A 19,196-nucleotide genomic window follows, 5' to 3' on the forward strand; every position below is an offset into this window, starting at 1 on the left:
CTTGCCTCATCCATTCCAATTCAACTTCCGAATCTCGCAGCACATTCTCTCTATCATTATATCTTTCTAACTTTCTAACTCTCGACCCCCTCTTCTCACTTTCACTGTCATTCATCCTTTTTTGTTTCTGTACTTTCGGTCCAACATATGTCCAACTTTCACTATCATTCATTCTTTTGATTATTTTCACTTTCGATTTCTGCATCACACTATTTCTAGTTTCATTCGTTCTCTCAATTTCGTTTCCTTCCGCCACTCTCGCCTCACTTTTGTCCCTTTTAACTTCCATTACGATTTTCAAATCGCTCTTTTTCTTTTTTACTGATTTTTTAACATTTTTTGCCTCTCTCTCACCATCCTACTCTTTCAAACGTGCACTCATGTTTCCCGCAACATTCTCGTTACTAACACTTTCTGTCATCAATTTCATATTTGTATTCATCAGTTCCTCATTCAGGTCACACTTTGCACACACCCTTCTTCCATCCGCGCTAAACATCCACAAATCATTTATGTAATAGAAGGAATACATATAACAGAACTCACACTTAACGAAACGACTGAAATCTAAATTTAAATCCTGGAATGACAATGCTGTCGCCATTTTTTTTTTCTTTTTTCCCTGCACGTTACTAGGTCAAATAATAATGATTTCATAATTAAGTTTAGGCAAGAAAAATCCCCCACACTAATAATACTGTCACACACAACATTTACAACCGCTCTTACTCAAACAATTATGCATTCCTAAGTATTCCTAGAATAACTTATCTCAATCAGGAGCTCTTCTTAGACATGTCCACAGCGCTTGGCTCACTGGTGTCCCCCTCTCCCAGTCTTGTCTCTGTTTTTTTTTGACATGGAAAGCCCTGGAGATATGGCATATTAAAAGACCTCTATAACCTAGGTCTCAAAGGACACCTCCCTATATTTATTAAAAACTTTCTGTCCAGGCAAACTTTCCAAGTCAGAGTGGGAAGTACGCTATCTCGACCATATCATCAATAACAAGGTGTTCTCCAAGGCTCTGTCTTAAGTGTAACCCTTTTTGCTATTAAAATCAACTCAATCATTGAACAGCTTCCTTCCACTGTAGACAATGCTCTATATAATAAATTTAGTTTAATCCGTTAACCATGCGTGAGCAAACAAAGTTTGCGCCTGAAAATGTATTCAGGACTGGGGTAAGGGAGTACAACATCGGGCAACTCGTAGCAAAGGTGAACCAAGCTAACATCATTCCTATCTCAGTATCTCCCATAATGCAAAACACATCTCCTTGCAGATATGTATAATGTTATGCATTAAGGGAAGGGCCACTACCCAGACTAGTTTCGACCTTTATTGAGGTCTCTTCAGTGGGAGACAGGACCAGAAGTAGAGATACCAGGCAGAAGCAATGGCGAGGTCATCTTTACCTATAGGAGTTGCCAAAATGTGTGCCACCTTTTTATTAAATTACTCTGGATTAAAATCCAGAGTAATTTAATAAAAAGAGTAATTTAATCCAGAGTAATTTAATAAAAAGAGTAATTTAATCCAGAGTAATTTAATAAATTACTCTGGATATTTAATATAAATCTGGATAATTTAATAAAAAGGTGGCACACATTTTGGCAACTCCTATAGGTAAAGACGACCTCGCTATTGCTTCTGCCTGGTATCTCTACTTCTGGTCCTGTCTCCCACTGAAGAGACCTGAATAAAGGTTGAAACTAGTCTGGGTAGTGGCCCTTCCCTTAATGCATAACATTATACATATCTGCAAGGAGATGTGTTTTGCATTATGGGAGATACTGAGATAGGAGTGATGTTAGCTTGGTTCACCTTTGCTACGAGTTGCCCGATGTTGTACTACCTTACTCCAGTCCTGAATATATTTTCAGGCACAAACTTTGTTTGCTGACACTTGGATAATGGATTAAACTAAATTTATTATAGTCTAACCAAGTGAAAAATAAACTTTCAACAATGTTCTATATGTTGATGACTTCACAATTTACTCACTTCACTGTCACTCACGTAACATGAGGGTAATTGAAAGACAACTTCAGCAAGCAATTGATCATGTCTCTCTGTAGGCTCTTAATAATGGGTTTAGGTTTTCAACAGAAAACAGTGTCTGTGTACGCTTCTTTAGCCCACTAAAAAGACTCATGAAGATAGTAAACTGACAGACCTTTTTGGTAACGAGCCGGCTTGGAATAAGGATTTGAGAAGAAAATTATCGAAAACAAAAAAAAAAGCAGAAATACACCTATTGGAATATAGCCACCTGGAATGTGAGAAGCATCCACCACAAAATCATAGAACTGGACCAGGCACTAGAAGAAAGAAATGTAAAAATAGCAGTAATTACAGAATCTGAAAAAAAGCAGAGAGGAAGAGACAAAACTGAAAATTATATCTATATACACAGTTGGGTAAAAACAGAAGAGAGAGCTAAATCTGGTGTAATGATCTTTCTACATAAATCTCTTAGAAATAATATAATCCATTACAACTTTTGGAGCAATAGAATAATAGAAATGAGAATTAAAATAGACAGAGGCTATATGACAGTAATTGGAACTTATGCACCTGAAGAAGGAAAAGAGGAGGACTCAGAAAACTTCTGCACCCAACTGCAGAACATATTAAATAAGACCACTCCTAAGGATCACATTTTGGTAATAGGAGATCTCAACGCAAGAATTGGCAATAAACCATATAAACTAAACATAGGACTTATCGGAGAACTTAACTGTAATAGAAATGGAAATAGATTAAGAGATTTAACTATAAGCAATAACCTTAAAATAATGAACACCTTCTTCAAACATAATGACATCCACAGATACACCTGGGAAGCAAGAGACACAAGAAGCTTTATTGATTACATAATCAGCAATATCAAAATGTCTGAAATGATAATAGATACAATAGTATACAGAGGATCTGAAATAGAATCAGATCATTACCTTTTAATTGGAAAAATAAAATGGGAACCAAGATGGAAAACAACAAAAAAGCACAAGGAAAATAGAAATTTTGAATCTTTCAAAGTTAGGCTTTTGGATGACAGTAGCATTAAAGACTTGTATACCAAAAAAGAATAAAGAACTGGATGACAGATATAAAACAAAATCAGAACATAGAAGAAGAATGGTCAAACCTAAAAACCATAATGACAGAAGCTGCAAAAGAAAGTTTAGGAACAAAGAAAAAGTGGAAAAGAAAAAGAGGCCTTAGGGACTGGGATGATGAAATTAAATGCATTATTGAAGAAAAGAAAAAAGCATATAAAAACTGGCTCAACCTAAAAACAATAGAATCAAAAATCGAATACAGCAGAAAAAAAAAGCAATAGCAAAAGCAGCATGCAAGAGAATAAACAGAAACAGATGGAACAATTTTGTAACAAAATTAGAGAGAGACTATATGCTCAAAAGACCTAATGCATATAAAATCCCCAAAGATCTAAGCAATGAAACTAGAGAGAAAGCAGATATTAATATCATTATAATAGAAACATGGCAAAATCACTACCAAGATCTATGGTATGGTGAAAACATTCAAAACAGAAAACTACCATTTGTAAACATCTCTAATAACTTGGAAAACATCACCCTAGAAGAATTAACAGAAGCATTAACCCAAAGCAAAACAGGAAAGGCTCCAGGAGAAGACAATATAAACTTGTAACTTATCAAATATGCAGGACTTGAATTCTCACTCAGGTTACTTAACTTTTATAATATGATCTGGAAAGAGGGAAAATGCCCACAAGATTGGACCAAAGCAATAGTTATTCCCATCTACAAAAAAGTACACAAATCTGATTAAGAGATTTAACTATAACAATTATCGTAGAATCAGCTTACTTAGTATCTGTTATAAAGTATATGCAAAAATCTTAGCATATAAACTTAAACGTATAGTAGACCCAAAATTAATAGAAGAGCAAAATGGATTCAGAAAAGGCAGGTCTTGCATAGACTCTGCATTTACGTTAAAATTATTAATTGAAAAACACAGAGAAATGAACATAGAAACACACACACATAGCTTTTATAGATTACACCAAAGCATTTGATAAAATTATCAGAGAAAAACTATGGGAAATCCTAGAGGAATATGAAATGCCAAACCAACTCTTTAGAGCCTTATAAATATATATCAAGATAATAAAATATCTGTGAAGTACAATAATTCAACATCAAGCTGGAAACCAGGAGTACGTGGGGTTGCTCTCTCTCACCGGTTTTATTTAATATATACATAGATAAAATCATAAAAGAATGGAAGATAACTAATGAAGGAGGATTCAAGATAAACCGTAACACCAGATTAGCTACTCTTCTTTTTGCTGATGACCAAATAATCCTTGGAAATAATGAAGATGAACTACAAAAATCATTATGGAGTGTAAATAATCTGATAAAAACACATGGTATGGAAATATCAACAGACAAAACAAAAGTCATGGCCTTCAAAAGTGCTAATCCAATAAGAAGCAAAATAGTAATAAACAACAAAATAATAGAGCAATTAAATACATTCAAATATTTAGGTTGCACAATGTCATATGAAAATGAAGCTGATATAGAACCAAAGATATCAAACTTTTTAAAAGTAACAGGCATTATAAATTAAAATTTTTAAACCCAATTATGTACAAAAACACACACGAATAAGAATCTACAATACAGTTGCTAAACCAACCTTACTTCATGGCAGTGAGATATGGACAATAAAAAAAAGCAGATGAAAGAAGAATCGAATCATCTGAAATGAAATTTCTGCGCAGAACTGAAGGAGTCACAATAATGGACAAAATAAAAAGCAGCGAAATCAGAAAAAAACTTGGAATTACAACCTCCCTAAATGAAACAGTGATTTGCTATAGAGAAAAATGGAAAGAACACATACTAAGAATGAATAGAAGCAGAATACCTAAACAAATTCTAAATTAACACCCAAAAGGTACTTGATGCAGAGGAAGACCCTTAAAAAGATGGAATTGAGTCCGGAACAGGCCACTTGGCCTATGAGCCTGGAAAGGAAGAAAAAGAAGGTTTTCAACAGAAAAAAGTGTCTGTGTACATTTCTGTTGAAAACGCACTCATCACCCAGATCCTGAACTAAGAATGGGACCTACTGTTATTCCAGTAACTACAGAAACTAAGTTCTTGGGACTCATTTTTCACAGAAAACTCACATTTCTAGCACACATTCATCAACTAAGAGAAAAGTGCAAAAGAACTTTGAACCTTCTTCGCACTCTATCCTCTACTGAGTGGGATGCTGATAGAGCTTCATTGCTCCGTCTTTATCGTGCACTTATATGTTCAAAACTGGATTATGGGTCCCAAGTCTATGGTTCGGCAAGACAGAGTAACCTATGATGTTTGGATTCCATCCATCATCGGGGTATACGGATAGCTACGGGTGCCTTGTGCACCTCACCCACTCCAAGTCTGTATGTAGAAGCAAATGAACCAGCTCTATCACTTCGACGGAAACAGTTGTCTCTTAATTATGCCCTAAAAATAAAATCTCTCCCAGATCACCCTACATGGAATAGTATCTTCTCTCTGCATTGGGAAGCTCAATATCACACACACACATCAAACTCTATACATCATTTTGGTATGCGTATTAAAGAAACTGTGCAAGCTGTTAGTATAAATATTGACAACATTACCTACACTAAACATAACAGCATTCCTCCATGGCAGGTTTGCATACCATCCTTCAACCTCTCACTTTGTCAGCTACAGAAATCTTATACCCCATCATCCATTTACCTGCAATTGTTTAATGTACACAGAGCAGCACATGGTGATTTCTTACCCATCTATACTGATGGTTCAAGAACTAACATCTCTGTTGGCTGTGCTGCTGTGTTTCCTGACATTATTATCTCAAATCAGATCCCACCTGACTTCAGTAATTATACAGCAGAGTTACATGCCATTCAGTTTGCACTTGTGCATATAAAAGAAAACTGCTACCAAAAGTGTATAATTTATACAGACTCATTGAGCTCTTTACAGGCTATCTCCTCTCCTATGTATAATCCTCATCCAGTACTTTATGAAGTGCTACACCTGCTTCACAAAATGAAAATCCTTAATTTCAATGTTCAGTTCTTCTGAATTCCCAGCCACATCAGAATCAAAGGAAATAAGGCTGCAGATGCAGCTGCTAAATCAGCCCATACCTTCTTCACATACTATTTAACAGTTCCATATACAGACTACTTATAAGATCAAAGCTAATTGCATAGTGGGAGTTAACATGGCAAGAAACATCAACAAACAAATTATATAACATTAAACCTGAAATTAAACACTGGCATTCTAGTCAACGTACAGAGAGAAGGGAGGAGGTTGTCCTTGCTAGGCTGCGCATAGGTCACAGTCACCTTACGCATTCTCATTTACTGAGAGCTGATGACCCTCCCATATGTGAAAAATGCAACACACATCTCACTATTCATCATATTCTGGTACATTGTCAAAAATTTACATGAGAGAAGAATGAAATTTTCACCTATCTAACCAAGCCATACACACTCAGGGAAATGCTAGACTCAGGCAAATTGCATGATGTTTTTAATTTTTTAGAAAGAATTAATTTGTACAAACACATTTGATCATAAATTTGTTTATATGTAAATTTTTTTTTTTTTGCTTAACTTAACTTTTATACATATATATTATTCATTAGGTTGAATCTGACTAATTATGTATTACCATGGGCCTTGGTCTTGTATATTTGTATCACCCTGCTGTAATTTTGTTAATATGTAAATACCATAATGCTAAACTTAAATTTTATGCATCAATGCTGTATAATAATTCCTTTCTGACTCTTTAAGTATTAGTATAATAATGTTTGTTATAATCTAAATAGATGTAAACACTGCTTTCCTTGACTTGTTTTGTATATACATATGTTAACCTATAGTTATCTATTTATGTACTGCTGAAACCTCTGCAGTAATTTTGTTTATATGTAGATACTGCATCACTTAGCATACATTTTGTATATGCATCTTATTTACTACTTTATTTTTCGAATAATCATGTAGGACATCTTACCTATTTGTGTACTTTCTAGTAATTCTGTTTATATGTATTCTAAATTCTGTTTCTACTGCATTGCTAAATTTAATTTTCATCCATGCATATTGTATAATAATCCCTTTTTGCCTATTTTTGTACTGCAATAAAGGCATCTATTATAATTTTACATATATGTAGATACTGCATTCCTTGGCTCAGTGTTTCATATATTATGTATTAACTTATATTGTTAACTGTATTTGCACTACTGTAATAACCTTTGACTTTGTGTGTTGCTGTGCTCTCTATAGCAATTCTGTTTACCTAGAGATGCTGCTTTGTGAAACTAGATTCTTGTACAGACATATTGTTTACAATTTTCTGTAAATGCTAATGTTGTAACCTTTAGTATGGCACAGTATGACCTTTGTAGTTTTTGTGCCAAATAAACTATAAACCAAACCAAAACTGATTCAATGTGTCTACACCCACAGCACACTCAGGCAATGCATTCCACTCACAACCACCCTCCATGCAAAGAACCTACTCCTTTCCTTTGTTTACACCCTCCTTATACAGTTTCCAGTGATGGTCCCTTGTTCTACTTCCCTCTCCCATTCTATGAAAAATTTCTTCCATGTCGACCAGATAACAGCCGAGGACTAGCTTATATGTCTCAATCATATCCCTCCCCCCTCCTCTTCTTCCTATTCATGAGGCTCTGCAACTTACATTCTCTCAATCTGTCCTCATACTCCACATTCCAAAGAGCATTGATTCCTTTGTGAATCTTCTATAGATCCTTTCCAACATATCCTTGTCACCATGAAAACCCATCAACCAAATCTGAGCACAATAATCCATACGAGGTCTGATAAAGGCCTTATAGAATGGAATCATAACCTCTCTATTTCTGCATGTCAGGGTTCTCTGCATCATTGCCATTATCCAATGTGATGTCTTCACAACTTGTGCTATGTGGTCCCTGAATTTCAGGTCCTTGTCCACCATCACTCCTAGATCTCTCATCTCCTCTACTTCCATTAAAATTTCTCCACCAAGTGTATACTTTGCATCCCATCATTGCTTACCAAATCTCAAAACCTTACACTTTGCTACATTGAACTGACAGTTCCACTTACCTGCCCAACCATACAATCTATTCAAGTCCTCTGGTAATGCAATAACATCTGCTTGACTGTACATTGCTCTCCCCAGTTTTGCATCATCTGCAAACAGCTGGATATCACTAGTCATTAACATACAAATTGAACAACAATGGCCCCAAAACTGACCCCTGTGGCACAACACTAGTTACTTTTCTCTTTCGGGATACTGCACCCCATATACAACGTTCTGATACCTATCTGACAGCCAGTCACTGATCCAACTCGGAAGTCTGTTATCCAATTCCATCTGTTTCAATTTATTTAAGAGTTTATCATGTGGCAGTCTATCAAAAGCCTTTGCAAAATCTAAGTATACCACTGTATATTCATCTCCCCTGTCCAAGGTATTTGTCACTTTATTATAGTACATAAGTAAGTTAGTGAAACGTGATCTCCCCTTAATAAACGCAAGCTGATAACCACAGAGAATAATGCTGTTATCATCCCATTTCTGTATCCTACTTCTCACCAATCTCTTCAGTACCTTCATCACAACTCCAGATATAGACCAGCCTATAATTTGAAGCTACAGCCTTATCATCACTTTTATGCAGTGGAACAATTTTACCCTCCTTCCACTCCCTTGGAACCTGTGCTGTTTCAAGACTCTTATTGAACAGGCATGCCAATGCTACTGCCAATTCCCTGGAATATTCCCTTAAGATGTGTGGTGATATGTCATCAAATCCTATTGCCTTATTGACATCAAGTTTATTTATTTTCTCAAAAAACCTCTTGTTCACTTACAATTAAGCCATCCTCTCCTATCTCCTCATGATTCCACCCTGATCAGGATGAAATACCCTTATAAATAGATCACTGAATACCTCAACAATGTCTTTTGCAGCAGTTACCATTTTACCACTTTCATCCTTTAACTTTATTGTACCATGTTCATTCTTCCTTCTACTCGCCACATATCTAAAAAAAAAAAAAACTCTAGGGTTTTTCTTTGCCTGATTTGCCAATTTCTGCTCATACTCTACTTTTGTTTTTCTTACTAACTGAGTCACTCTCCTGGCTTGTTCTTTATACTCTTCATGTGACTGATTATTACCATCATTCATCTTGTACTTCCTCCAAAGTACCTTTTTTTTCCAGATTTCATTTTTAAGCTCCACATTCATCCATTTTACACCTCCCTTATTCAACCTTTTGGCCTTTGGAATAAAGTCGTACATTGATGCTGTTATGTATTTCTTTGTTAGTTCCCATGCAGCATTTATTTCCTTACCACTCAACTCCTTGTTCCACGTTATAGCTCCAAGCTGTCTCCTAAGGTTTGTATAATTTCTCAAACCCTGATTATAATGATAGGAATAGAATTCAATCTGTGTAGTATTTTCAGAGAAGATAGAGGAAATAGGATGGAAGGAAAGTTTTGACTAATGATAGTAGAAGAATTGAAGTAAAAAAAAAAAAAGAAAATATGTAGTTAAGCATGAAGACAAGGATGCAGAGGGCAGTACATTTGAGGCTATCTGATGTGAGCTGCAGGCAAATAGTGTGAAATACTATATGTAGCTCGTTGTTACCATATGCCAGGAGGTGAAAGTGAGAATGTAGGTGATGTGCATTGACAAATTAACATAATGATTGCAAAGTGAATAATAATTATTAGGAACTTCAGCCATGGGAATATAGATTGGAAAGAGAAATAGTCACAGACTGGAAAGAAATGGAATTTATATAGCTGTTAAGAAATAATTACTTGAGGCATCATGTAATGGAGAGGACCTGGAATGTAAAATGTTGGATCTGGTGAGCATCAGAGAACTTGGTGGTAATAAAGGTATCATTGACAGTGCTTCTGACTAGACAGAGTGATTATTTCTCCTTCCAATTACAAAGTAAGTTATTTCTCCTTGATATTACAAACTAGGTGATTGTGACAAACTGAGTAGCCAACTTGGAAAGTGGTTTTAGAATCTTGAGGGAAAAGATTTTAGCAGAGCATGGGAGATAGTCAAATGTTGTTTGAAGTAAGCAGTATATTAACCATATACGAAGAGTCAGCAGGATGTTAGGTAGGGAGAAATAGCATCATGAAGTGGGAGTTGCAGAAAAGAAAAAGTTGTGGAGAGTATATAAAGAGAAAGATAACCAACAAGCTCATGAGCAGTACAAGACACAAACAAGAAAGGTGACCAACATGGTAAAGGCAAAGCAGATGAAAAGATGTCTAGCTGAACAGGCCAAAGAAAATCCAAAAGAGCTCTTTCTTTATGCGACCTGTAAAAGAAGAATTTGAGTGCTGATGGTCTACTTCTTTACCATCAGCACTCAAATTCTTCTTTGACCATTTTTGACCATTTTGCGAGGGTGTACTGTCAGGGTGGAAATATTACAGTGTAGGTTACATTGCCTAATGCAAGAATAAAGATAATGAATTTGATGTGCTTAGGATATTCTATAATATCCTAAGCATTCTTGTTTTAATCCTTTAATTAAGCATTAAAGTCAAAGTGATGTGAATTTTGTAGCACGGGTTGCACAACCCACAACAGCATACCCAACCGAAATGGGCACGTGACACCACTGATATATATATTTAAAAGTATTCACAGGTATGCTGTTGCACCACCTGGAGAAAGTGCTATCCTTTGCTCAGCCACATGAACAAGCAGGTTTCAGAAGTGGATTCAGCATCCATAGATCACCTACAATACTATGAAAACTAATAAAGAAGTCCAACGAATACAGACTCCACTCTTCTTGGCATTAATTGGCTATGACAAAGCATTCAATTCCATAAGAACATTAATGGCCATTAACTCGCAAGTCTTGCTCCATAGATGACAACTACATTAGAATTATCACCACATCTATGAGAATGCGATAGCAACATTGAGGTGTTTTGAAGATAGAAAGACTGTCATAATTAGGAAAGGAGTATACCGAGGTGATGCCATATCATCAAAACGTTTTAACTACAGAGTTTTTCTAGCAATGAATTGAGAAGGAAAAGGAATCAAAATTAATGGAAGACTGCCTTTATCCATCTATGTTTTGCTGATGACATTGTATTTTTGCCAATACTCTATCTCAATTACCACACATGATTTGGGAACTAGCACACAAAAGTAAAACAAGACTAATGCTGAACTTGGAGAGGACTAAAGTAATGTGCAGCAACTTCACAGATAAATCAGATATATATGCTGATGTAATGCTGGAAAATGCAGATAACTTCATCTACTTGGGTCAAAAGATTACAAATGATGGGAGAATCCAGGGAGAAATAGACAAACATGTGAGACTGGCATAGAATGCATTTGGTAAAAACCATTATCATTATGATGATGATTCAGGCCTCCGTAGTCACAAGACTCATCGTGGAAAGCCATCTATCAGGTAATGCATTCCACAGTTCAATCTCCTGCCATGCAAAGAAACCACTCCTTATTCTCTTGCTCATAACTTACTTTTGTAACTTCCAGGGATGGTCCTTTTTCCTCATTCCTTCCTCCTGTTCCACCAAATGAAAGAACTTCCCATTCATATCACATCTCCTTCTTCTATCTACCACACTCTGCAATCTACATTCCCTCAGATATCCTCATAACTAACATTGTACAGTCCTGATATCATCTTTGTTATCTGCTTCTGCACTCTTTTCCACAGTTAATTTATCCCCTTCAAATCCTGGGGACCAAACTTGAGCACAATAGTCCAGATGTGCATGACTTATTTTTAATGGTATTAACAACACCAAACAATTTTATCAAAAGATGTTTTATTAACTGCTTATATTTCACTGAATTTCAAATCAGCATCAAAGCACAACATGCTTTTAACTGCAGAGTTTTTCTAGCAATGAATTGAGAAGGAAAAGGAATCAAAAACAAAGCACAACATGCTTGTATGCGACAGTAAGTGAAACAATACAATTGCAATGAACAAAAGATCTAAATTTTTAATTTTATTTTAATTTTAGCACCCTCTAATGTTAAAAAAAATTACATCTATGTGGGAGTTGCTCTTAAGATAATAGTCTCCCAAATTTTTGGCAAATTAATGTAACCATCTTTGTTAAGGTTAGGAGATTTCAAAATAATATTTTGAGTAATCTATTATTTATTAGATTACTCAAAATATTATTTTTACAATTGATAAAATAATATTTTGAGTAATCTAATAAATAATAAATGATCAACTAAAATCATAATAACAAAAATAATAAACTAGACCCCACCCAGAGACTGTAAACGACGTAGAGGATAGCCATTTAGCCAATGGAGGGGATGAAATCAGGAAACATGTTGAAGTGTACATAGCAACAAGCAGCCCAGGTCAGACCAAGTTGAGAAATCTTGATAAGACCTTCATTTAGCAGTTGATTGAGAATTGTTAATGATGATGATATATATGCATACTTCACTGGTTGACCTTAAGGTTGAAGTTGAATTGTTGAGTAATTGGTTTGGTTTATTTCAAATTAAGGTTATCACTCCAGTACTGTGATACAACTTCCTTTGTAAGTTTGTTGGAAGTTTTTTTCACTTGGTTAGACTATAATAAATTTAGTTTAATCCTTTATTCAAGTAAGCAAACAAAGTTTGTGCCTGAAGTATCTTCAGGACTGAGAGAACTCCTGGTAAAGATGGACCAAGCTTTCATCACTACTTGTTTTTAGTATCTCCCATAATGCAAAGCACATCTCCTTGCAGACATGTATAATGCTAATCATTAAGGGAGGGACCCCAGACTGGTTTCGACCTTTATTGAGGTCTCGTCAGTGGGAGCCAGACCCAGAGGTGGTGATACTAATGTGGAAGCAATGGCAAAGTCATATTTACCTATACAAGTTGCCAAAAGGTGTCTCACCTAATTATTAAATTACTCTGGATTTAGAAAAAGATGTTGGAAGTTTTTTTCACTTGGTTAGACAGCTTAGTCCACCTTTACCACGAGTTGTCTCAGTCCTGAAGATACTTGAGGCACAAACTTTGTTTGCTTATACTTGGATAAAGGATTAAACTAAATTTATTATAATCTAACCAAGTGAAAAAAAACTTCCAACATCTTGGTCCACCTTTACCACGAGTTGCCTCATTCCTGAAGATACTTTATCCAAGTGCTTACACTTGGATAAAGCATTAAACTAAATTTATTATACTTTATAAGTTTGCTATAATGCATCTGTTGAAGTTTGTCAGATAGTGCTCTTTTTGATATTTAACTCACATCAAGATGGGATTTTCATGTTCTTGGTGCATGAAAATAGTATATTCTAGTTTATACAGAATGGTACATACTTTATACTGTAATTGAATATTTAGCAGAATCACATTTAATATATACTAGTACATTTTAGTGTATACTTTTAATAAATGAAATAAAAAAAATTTTATATGCTAGTTTTTATTTGGTATTGCATTATAATCCATAGATATTATAGCTGCACAATGTAATACCATTAATGTTTTTAGTTTTTTGAAGGAAAAGAGCTTCGGCTAAAACAAGAATATTTCATGGTCGCTGCAACATTAAATGATATTGTTCGTCGGTATCGGTCTTCAGAATTTGGATCTAAACAGGCTGTTAGAACAACATTTGATGATTTTCCAGATAAGGTTTGTTTGTTTGCTTTTAAATATCTTACTTTTATATATCAGTTATTGTTAACAATAAATTGTATTGCTTTTATCATGTTTTAAAAGCAGAGAATATATCATCTTAACCTCCACTCCCTGTCTACCGTCACTTCCAAATTCCTTGGTCTCTTCAATTTCTTGGAGTGCAATCCAATCAGCGTAACACAGCATCTAGTGCATGCATACTTTTACACTTTGCCACATTGAAGTGATAACTATTATCCTTTATCCTATCAAGCTTTTTAAATCATCATGTAGAATCTCTACATCACTTTTATTATTGCCCTTTCGAGTTTTGCCTTACAAGCAAAAAGCTAGATAATCTCTCCCTCAGGTTATTCCCAAAATGCACAAATTAAGAAGAATCAGTTCATATTCAGAGCTTAGTGGCATACCACTGGCCAAAGTCTAGTAATATCATGGAACTACTATTTCTTTTATTATACTCATTTCACACTTTATTGGCCAAAGAGAATAAATTACTAAAGTAGGATCTGTTCTTCACAATCTTGCTGCTCTCAACATGTTATAATCTGTTGTTATATATAATATATAATTATATAATATATAAAGTAATATATAAAATAATATAAAATAATATATAAAGTTATATAATAGGAATGATAATTATCATTCCTATTCACCCATTTCTGAATTCTGGTCTTAACCATGTTTTGCAATAATTTAACCACCACCTCTGAGATACTGACTGACTGTAATTTGTTACCCCTAGCTTGCAGTCACTCTTAGGTAAAGGCACTATCTTGCCTGTCTTCATTTTTCCGAGTCAATGATCATTCTTTCATATATATATATATATATATATATATATATATGTGTGTGTGTTAAAGATACCAAGCTATTTTAAACAGATTAATTCTTTAACATTTATTTTACCCAAGATAAAATACTTTCTACATTTATATCTCATCCTGAGATTTTTATTTAATAAGGTTGAAACACCTTATGGTAACTTGTTCTGGTAAAATACTTATAAGCTCTGTATTACTAAAATCTTGGTATTTCTAGCCTGGCTCCCACTGATGAGATCTCAATAAAGGTCAAAACTGGTCTGGGTAGTGGCCCATTGCCTTTATTATTATTATTATTATTACGGGTATCTCCATGGAGTCAGTAGACTCATCGCGGGAGACCCAAACTAGCAATACATAGCATCATACATCTCCTCAAAGAAATGGATTGTGCATTAAGGGTAAATATTAATAATAGTGATCAGAGTTTATTCTACCTTTACCATGAGTTGCCTTGACTTGCACTACTTTGAAGGGTCAGCTAGACTTGCAATACGTGCAGGCGCAAACTTGACTTGTTTGTCTGTTTGCTTACTTGGGAAATGGAGTAAAAAACCAGGTTTAAAATAGCTTGGTATCTTTAACATTTATTATACCCAAGGTAAAATACTTTATATATATATATATATATATGTTAAAGATACCAAGCAATTTTATAAACTAGATTTTAATCCTTTTTCCCAAGTTAGCAAACAGACAAGTAAGTGAAGTTTGCACCTGCACGTAGTGCAAGTCTGAGGCAACTCGTGGTAAAGGTGGAGTTAAGCTCCGATCACTTTCCTTAGTATTTTCCCCTAATGCAAAGCACATCCCTTTGCGTAGATGTATGATGCTATGCATTAAACACAAGGGCCGCTACCCAGATCTGTTTCGACCTTTATTGAGATCTCATCAGTGGGAGCCAGACCTAAAAATGCCAAGGTTGAAGTAATGCAGAGCTTATAAATTTTATTATTATTAGTATGGGTATCTCCATGGAGTCAGTAGACTCATCGCAGGAGACCCAAACTAGCAAAACAATATCTGTCATATCTCTTCCTGAATTCATTTACAGATGAAGAGCTCACAACTAAGTCAGGCAATGAATTCCACTCATTCACCACCCTCCAGTCAAAAAACCTTGTTAACCACACTTTTCTTTAATTTCCAGGGATGACCTCTTGTTCTTCCATCACTATCACACAGCTAAAACATTTTCCCTGCATCAATCCTATAAAAACCTTTCAGTAATTCAAATGTTTCTATCATATCTCCTCTTCTCTGCCTATCAACCAACCTCTGCAATCCACAAGCTCTCAATCTATCAATGTAGGGAGCATTTTTTACATCACTCACCAACTTAACCAACTTAGTCACTCTTCTCTGAACCCCTCTCCACAGCCTCCTCATCTCCAAGGAATCCAGGTGACCAGACCTGAGCACCGTAATCCAATTGTGGAAGTATCAATGCTTTATAAAGGGGAATAATAACCTCTTTATCTCTGGATGTCAGTGTGTTCCTCAACAACCAAGTAATCCTATGCGCAATCTTGGACACCTTAGCAATGTGTCCTCTGAACTTCATCTCCGTATCTACCAACACCCCTAAGTCCCTAGCCTCATCAATCTCTTGGAGTACTGTTCCATCAATGTAGTACACAGCTGGTAATCTTTTAATCCCAAAATACATGACTTTACACTTTTCCACATTGAACTGACGTCCATTACTTTTGCCCATTCTACCAGCTTATTTAAATCATCCTGCAAACTTTCAACACCAGCTTCATTTTTTATTGTGCTACCCAACTTTGCATCATCAGCAAACAACTGAATATCTCCCTGTAAGCCATTTCCTATATCATTTATATACAAATTAAACAACAATGGCCCAAGCACAGAGCCCTGAGGCACACCACTGGTCACCTGCCTCATCCTGGACTCGGCTCCTTCATACACCACCTTCTGGTATCTCTCCCTGAGCCATTCTCCTATCCATATCACCAATTTAGTATCCATTCCCATCTGCCCCAATTTGCGTAACAGTGTTCCATGTGGTATCCTGTCAAAAGCCTTAGCAAAATCCAGAAGTACCACTGTGTAGCCAGTTCCTTTGTCCAACTCAGATGTCATTCTATTATGAAAAGTTAATAGATTGCTAAAGCAGGATTTACCTTTAACAAAACCATGTTGGCCTCTATAGAGTATCATATCCTGATCCACCCATTCTGAATTTTGTCTTTAACCAACTTTTCCAATACTTTTACCACTACTCCTGAGATGGTGATTGGTCTGTAATTAACTACTGCAGTTTTAGAGCCACCCTTATGCAAAGGGTGGCTCCACTTTGCCAAACTTCCACTCCCTAGGGACAATACTGAGTTCAAACTTAAGTTAAATATCCAAGTAAGAGGGGTTGACAATTCATTTGCACATTCACGCAACACCCAAGCTGATATTCCATCTAAGCCTACAGCAGTGTCATTTGAATTTTGCAATATATTAAATAACTCTGATTTCTTAGCTTCAGTTCTCCCATTAGTTATTGCTAGGTACAGAGATATCCTCACATGGGTGATAGACTTTTGAAAAGTGATCACTCAGTAACTCGACTATTACATCTGATTTTGTCACCTCAATACCATCAACACCCACTAAAGTTATCCTTCCAAAGTCATTCTTCTGTTTACTTGCCACATAGTGGAAGAACTCTTTGGGATTACCCTTGATCTCTTTGGCTAAGGTCTTCTCATAATCTGATTTAGCTTTTCTTACTATGCTGGTAACCTTCCTAGCTTGAGCTTTGTACTGCTCATGGATGTACTGATCGCCTTTCTCCTTGTAAATTCTCCGTAACATTTTCTTTTTTTTTGCAGGTCAAGCTTGATACTACTGCTCATCCATCTAACGTCTGCCTTGTTTGACTTCCTGACCATGGGGACAATATCTGATATTGCTTTACTCAGATATCCGCTGATTTTATCCCATGCACTGCTAACATCTTTCCCCTGCAATATGTTCTGCCATGGGATGGCTGCAAGCTCACTCCGAGGCTTGTTATAATTGCCTAACCTGTAGTTCCGTATATACCTCTTCTTAACAAAAAAATCCACAGATTTTGCAACCTCCAAAGTCAATACCACATGATCGCTTTCACCAATTGGAGGTAACGAGGACACCTTATTTATGCATATATCCTCTGAACCAATAACCAGGTCCAACACTCTCACACCATGTGTCCCTTCAGTTATGTGCTGTTTCAAGTAAGTTGCCACAAGGTGCTTTGACCTTATTAAATAAAAATCTCAGGATGAGAGTAAGATGTAGAAAGTTTTTTACCTTGGGTATATACTATGTTAAAGATACCAAGCAATTTTATAAGCTAAGTTTTAATCCTTTTTCCCAAGTAAGCAAGCAGAGAAGTAAGTCAAGTTTGTGCCTGCACGTAATGCAAGTGTGAGGCAACTCATGGTAAAGGTTTTGCAGGACAGTGGGGAAAAAATCGTGGCTAATTCAGCAGAGTACTGTTCATGAAAGTATCTGTAGAAGAGGCACAAAGCAGAAACTGAACACCTGTGAGTGAGGGATTGAAGTGGGTTTGTGAGAGAGGGATCATTAATTAACAGATTGCCGTCTTCTGGATAGAAGCAAGCAATCTTAGAGAGGAGTTTGGTGCACCACCTCAAATATGGGAACAATATTCAATGGCTGGTAAGATTTGGGCTTTGTATAGGGTTAGCAGCTGAGAAGGTGGGAAGTGGTGTCTTGTGCAGAAAAGTACTCTAAGTTTTTTGGCAGCTGCAGAAGCTATAGTTGAAATATGGTTTTGCCAGGAAAGATCAGAGGTACAATTCAGTCCAAGAAGAGAAATCTGATCATGTTTTGATATCTCAGTATTACTGAAGGGAAGGGGAGAGTGATGCAAGCTCCTTCTTGTGAGAGATCAGACAAAACTGGGTTTTGGTGGCATTGAAGTTTACAAGGTTGTCCGTTCCCCAATGAGACATAGCTAGGAGATCTGAATTCAGGTCTCTGATAATGGTAGATCTTGAGTATTCTAATACTTAATCACTAACAGGTTTGTCAAATGAAAAGGGGGAATGGAGTGCACTGTCGTTGGTAAAGCTATGGATAGGACTGGAAGCCTGTGAGAGTGGGTCATTTATATACAATAGAAAAAGAGTGAGGGTAATGAGCGGCCAATGAGAAAGTTGGTAATCCATTTGCAGACCATAGGATGGCAGTTTGGTGAGTAGGCCCCCTTTGCCAAACTCGATCAAATGCCTTTGAGATGTCGAGGGCAATCGTGAGTTTCTCCAAATTTCTCCATGGCCTGAGTCCATAGGTGGGTGGTGAAAGCAAGAAAATCAGCAGTAGATTGTAAGTGCCAGAATCCATACTGTTGGTCACTGATTTGTTGGCATGTCTCTAGGTGGTTCAAAAGGTGGTTGTTGATGACCTTCTCCATAATTTTTTGAGAGAACAGAAGTGAGAGCAGTTGGTCAGTAGTTTAATGATTTGACTTTTATAACCTTTCATTAAGATGGGCTGGATGTGAACCTGTTTCCATATTGTCGGGTAGATGCCGTT

General features: G+C 36.1%; 1 protein-coding gene across 1 annotated transcript in view; it reads left to right on the forward strand.

Moving 5' to 3' along the window:
- Positions 1 to 19,196, forward strand: part of LOC150102377 (glycogen phosphorylase-like) — a 479,880-nt gene that overhangs the window by 180,064 nt on the left and 280,620 nt on the right. The window contains exon 7 of the mRNA XM_090399808.1: positions 13,654 to 13,797. Within this exon, the coding sequence (XP_090255934.1) occupies positions 13,654 to 13,797 (144 nt within the window). The remainder of the gene's footprint in view (positions 1 to 13,653; positions 13,798 to 19,196) is intronic.

This window comes from Typopeltis vanoorti, chromosome 10 (genome assembly GCF_054136105.1).
Source record: "Typopeltis vanoorti isolate ZY-2024b chromosome 10, IOZ_Tvanoo_1.0, whole genome shotgun sequence".
NCBI classification, from domain to species: domain Eukaryota; kingdom Metazoa; phylum Arthropoda; class Arachnida; order Uropygi; family Thelyphonidae; genus Typopeltis; species Typopeltis vanoorti.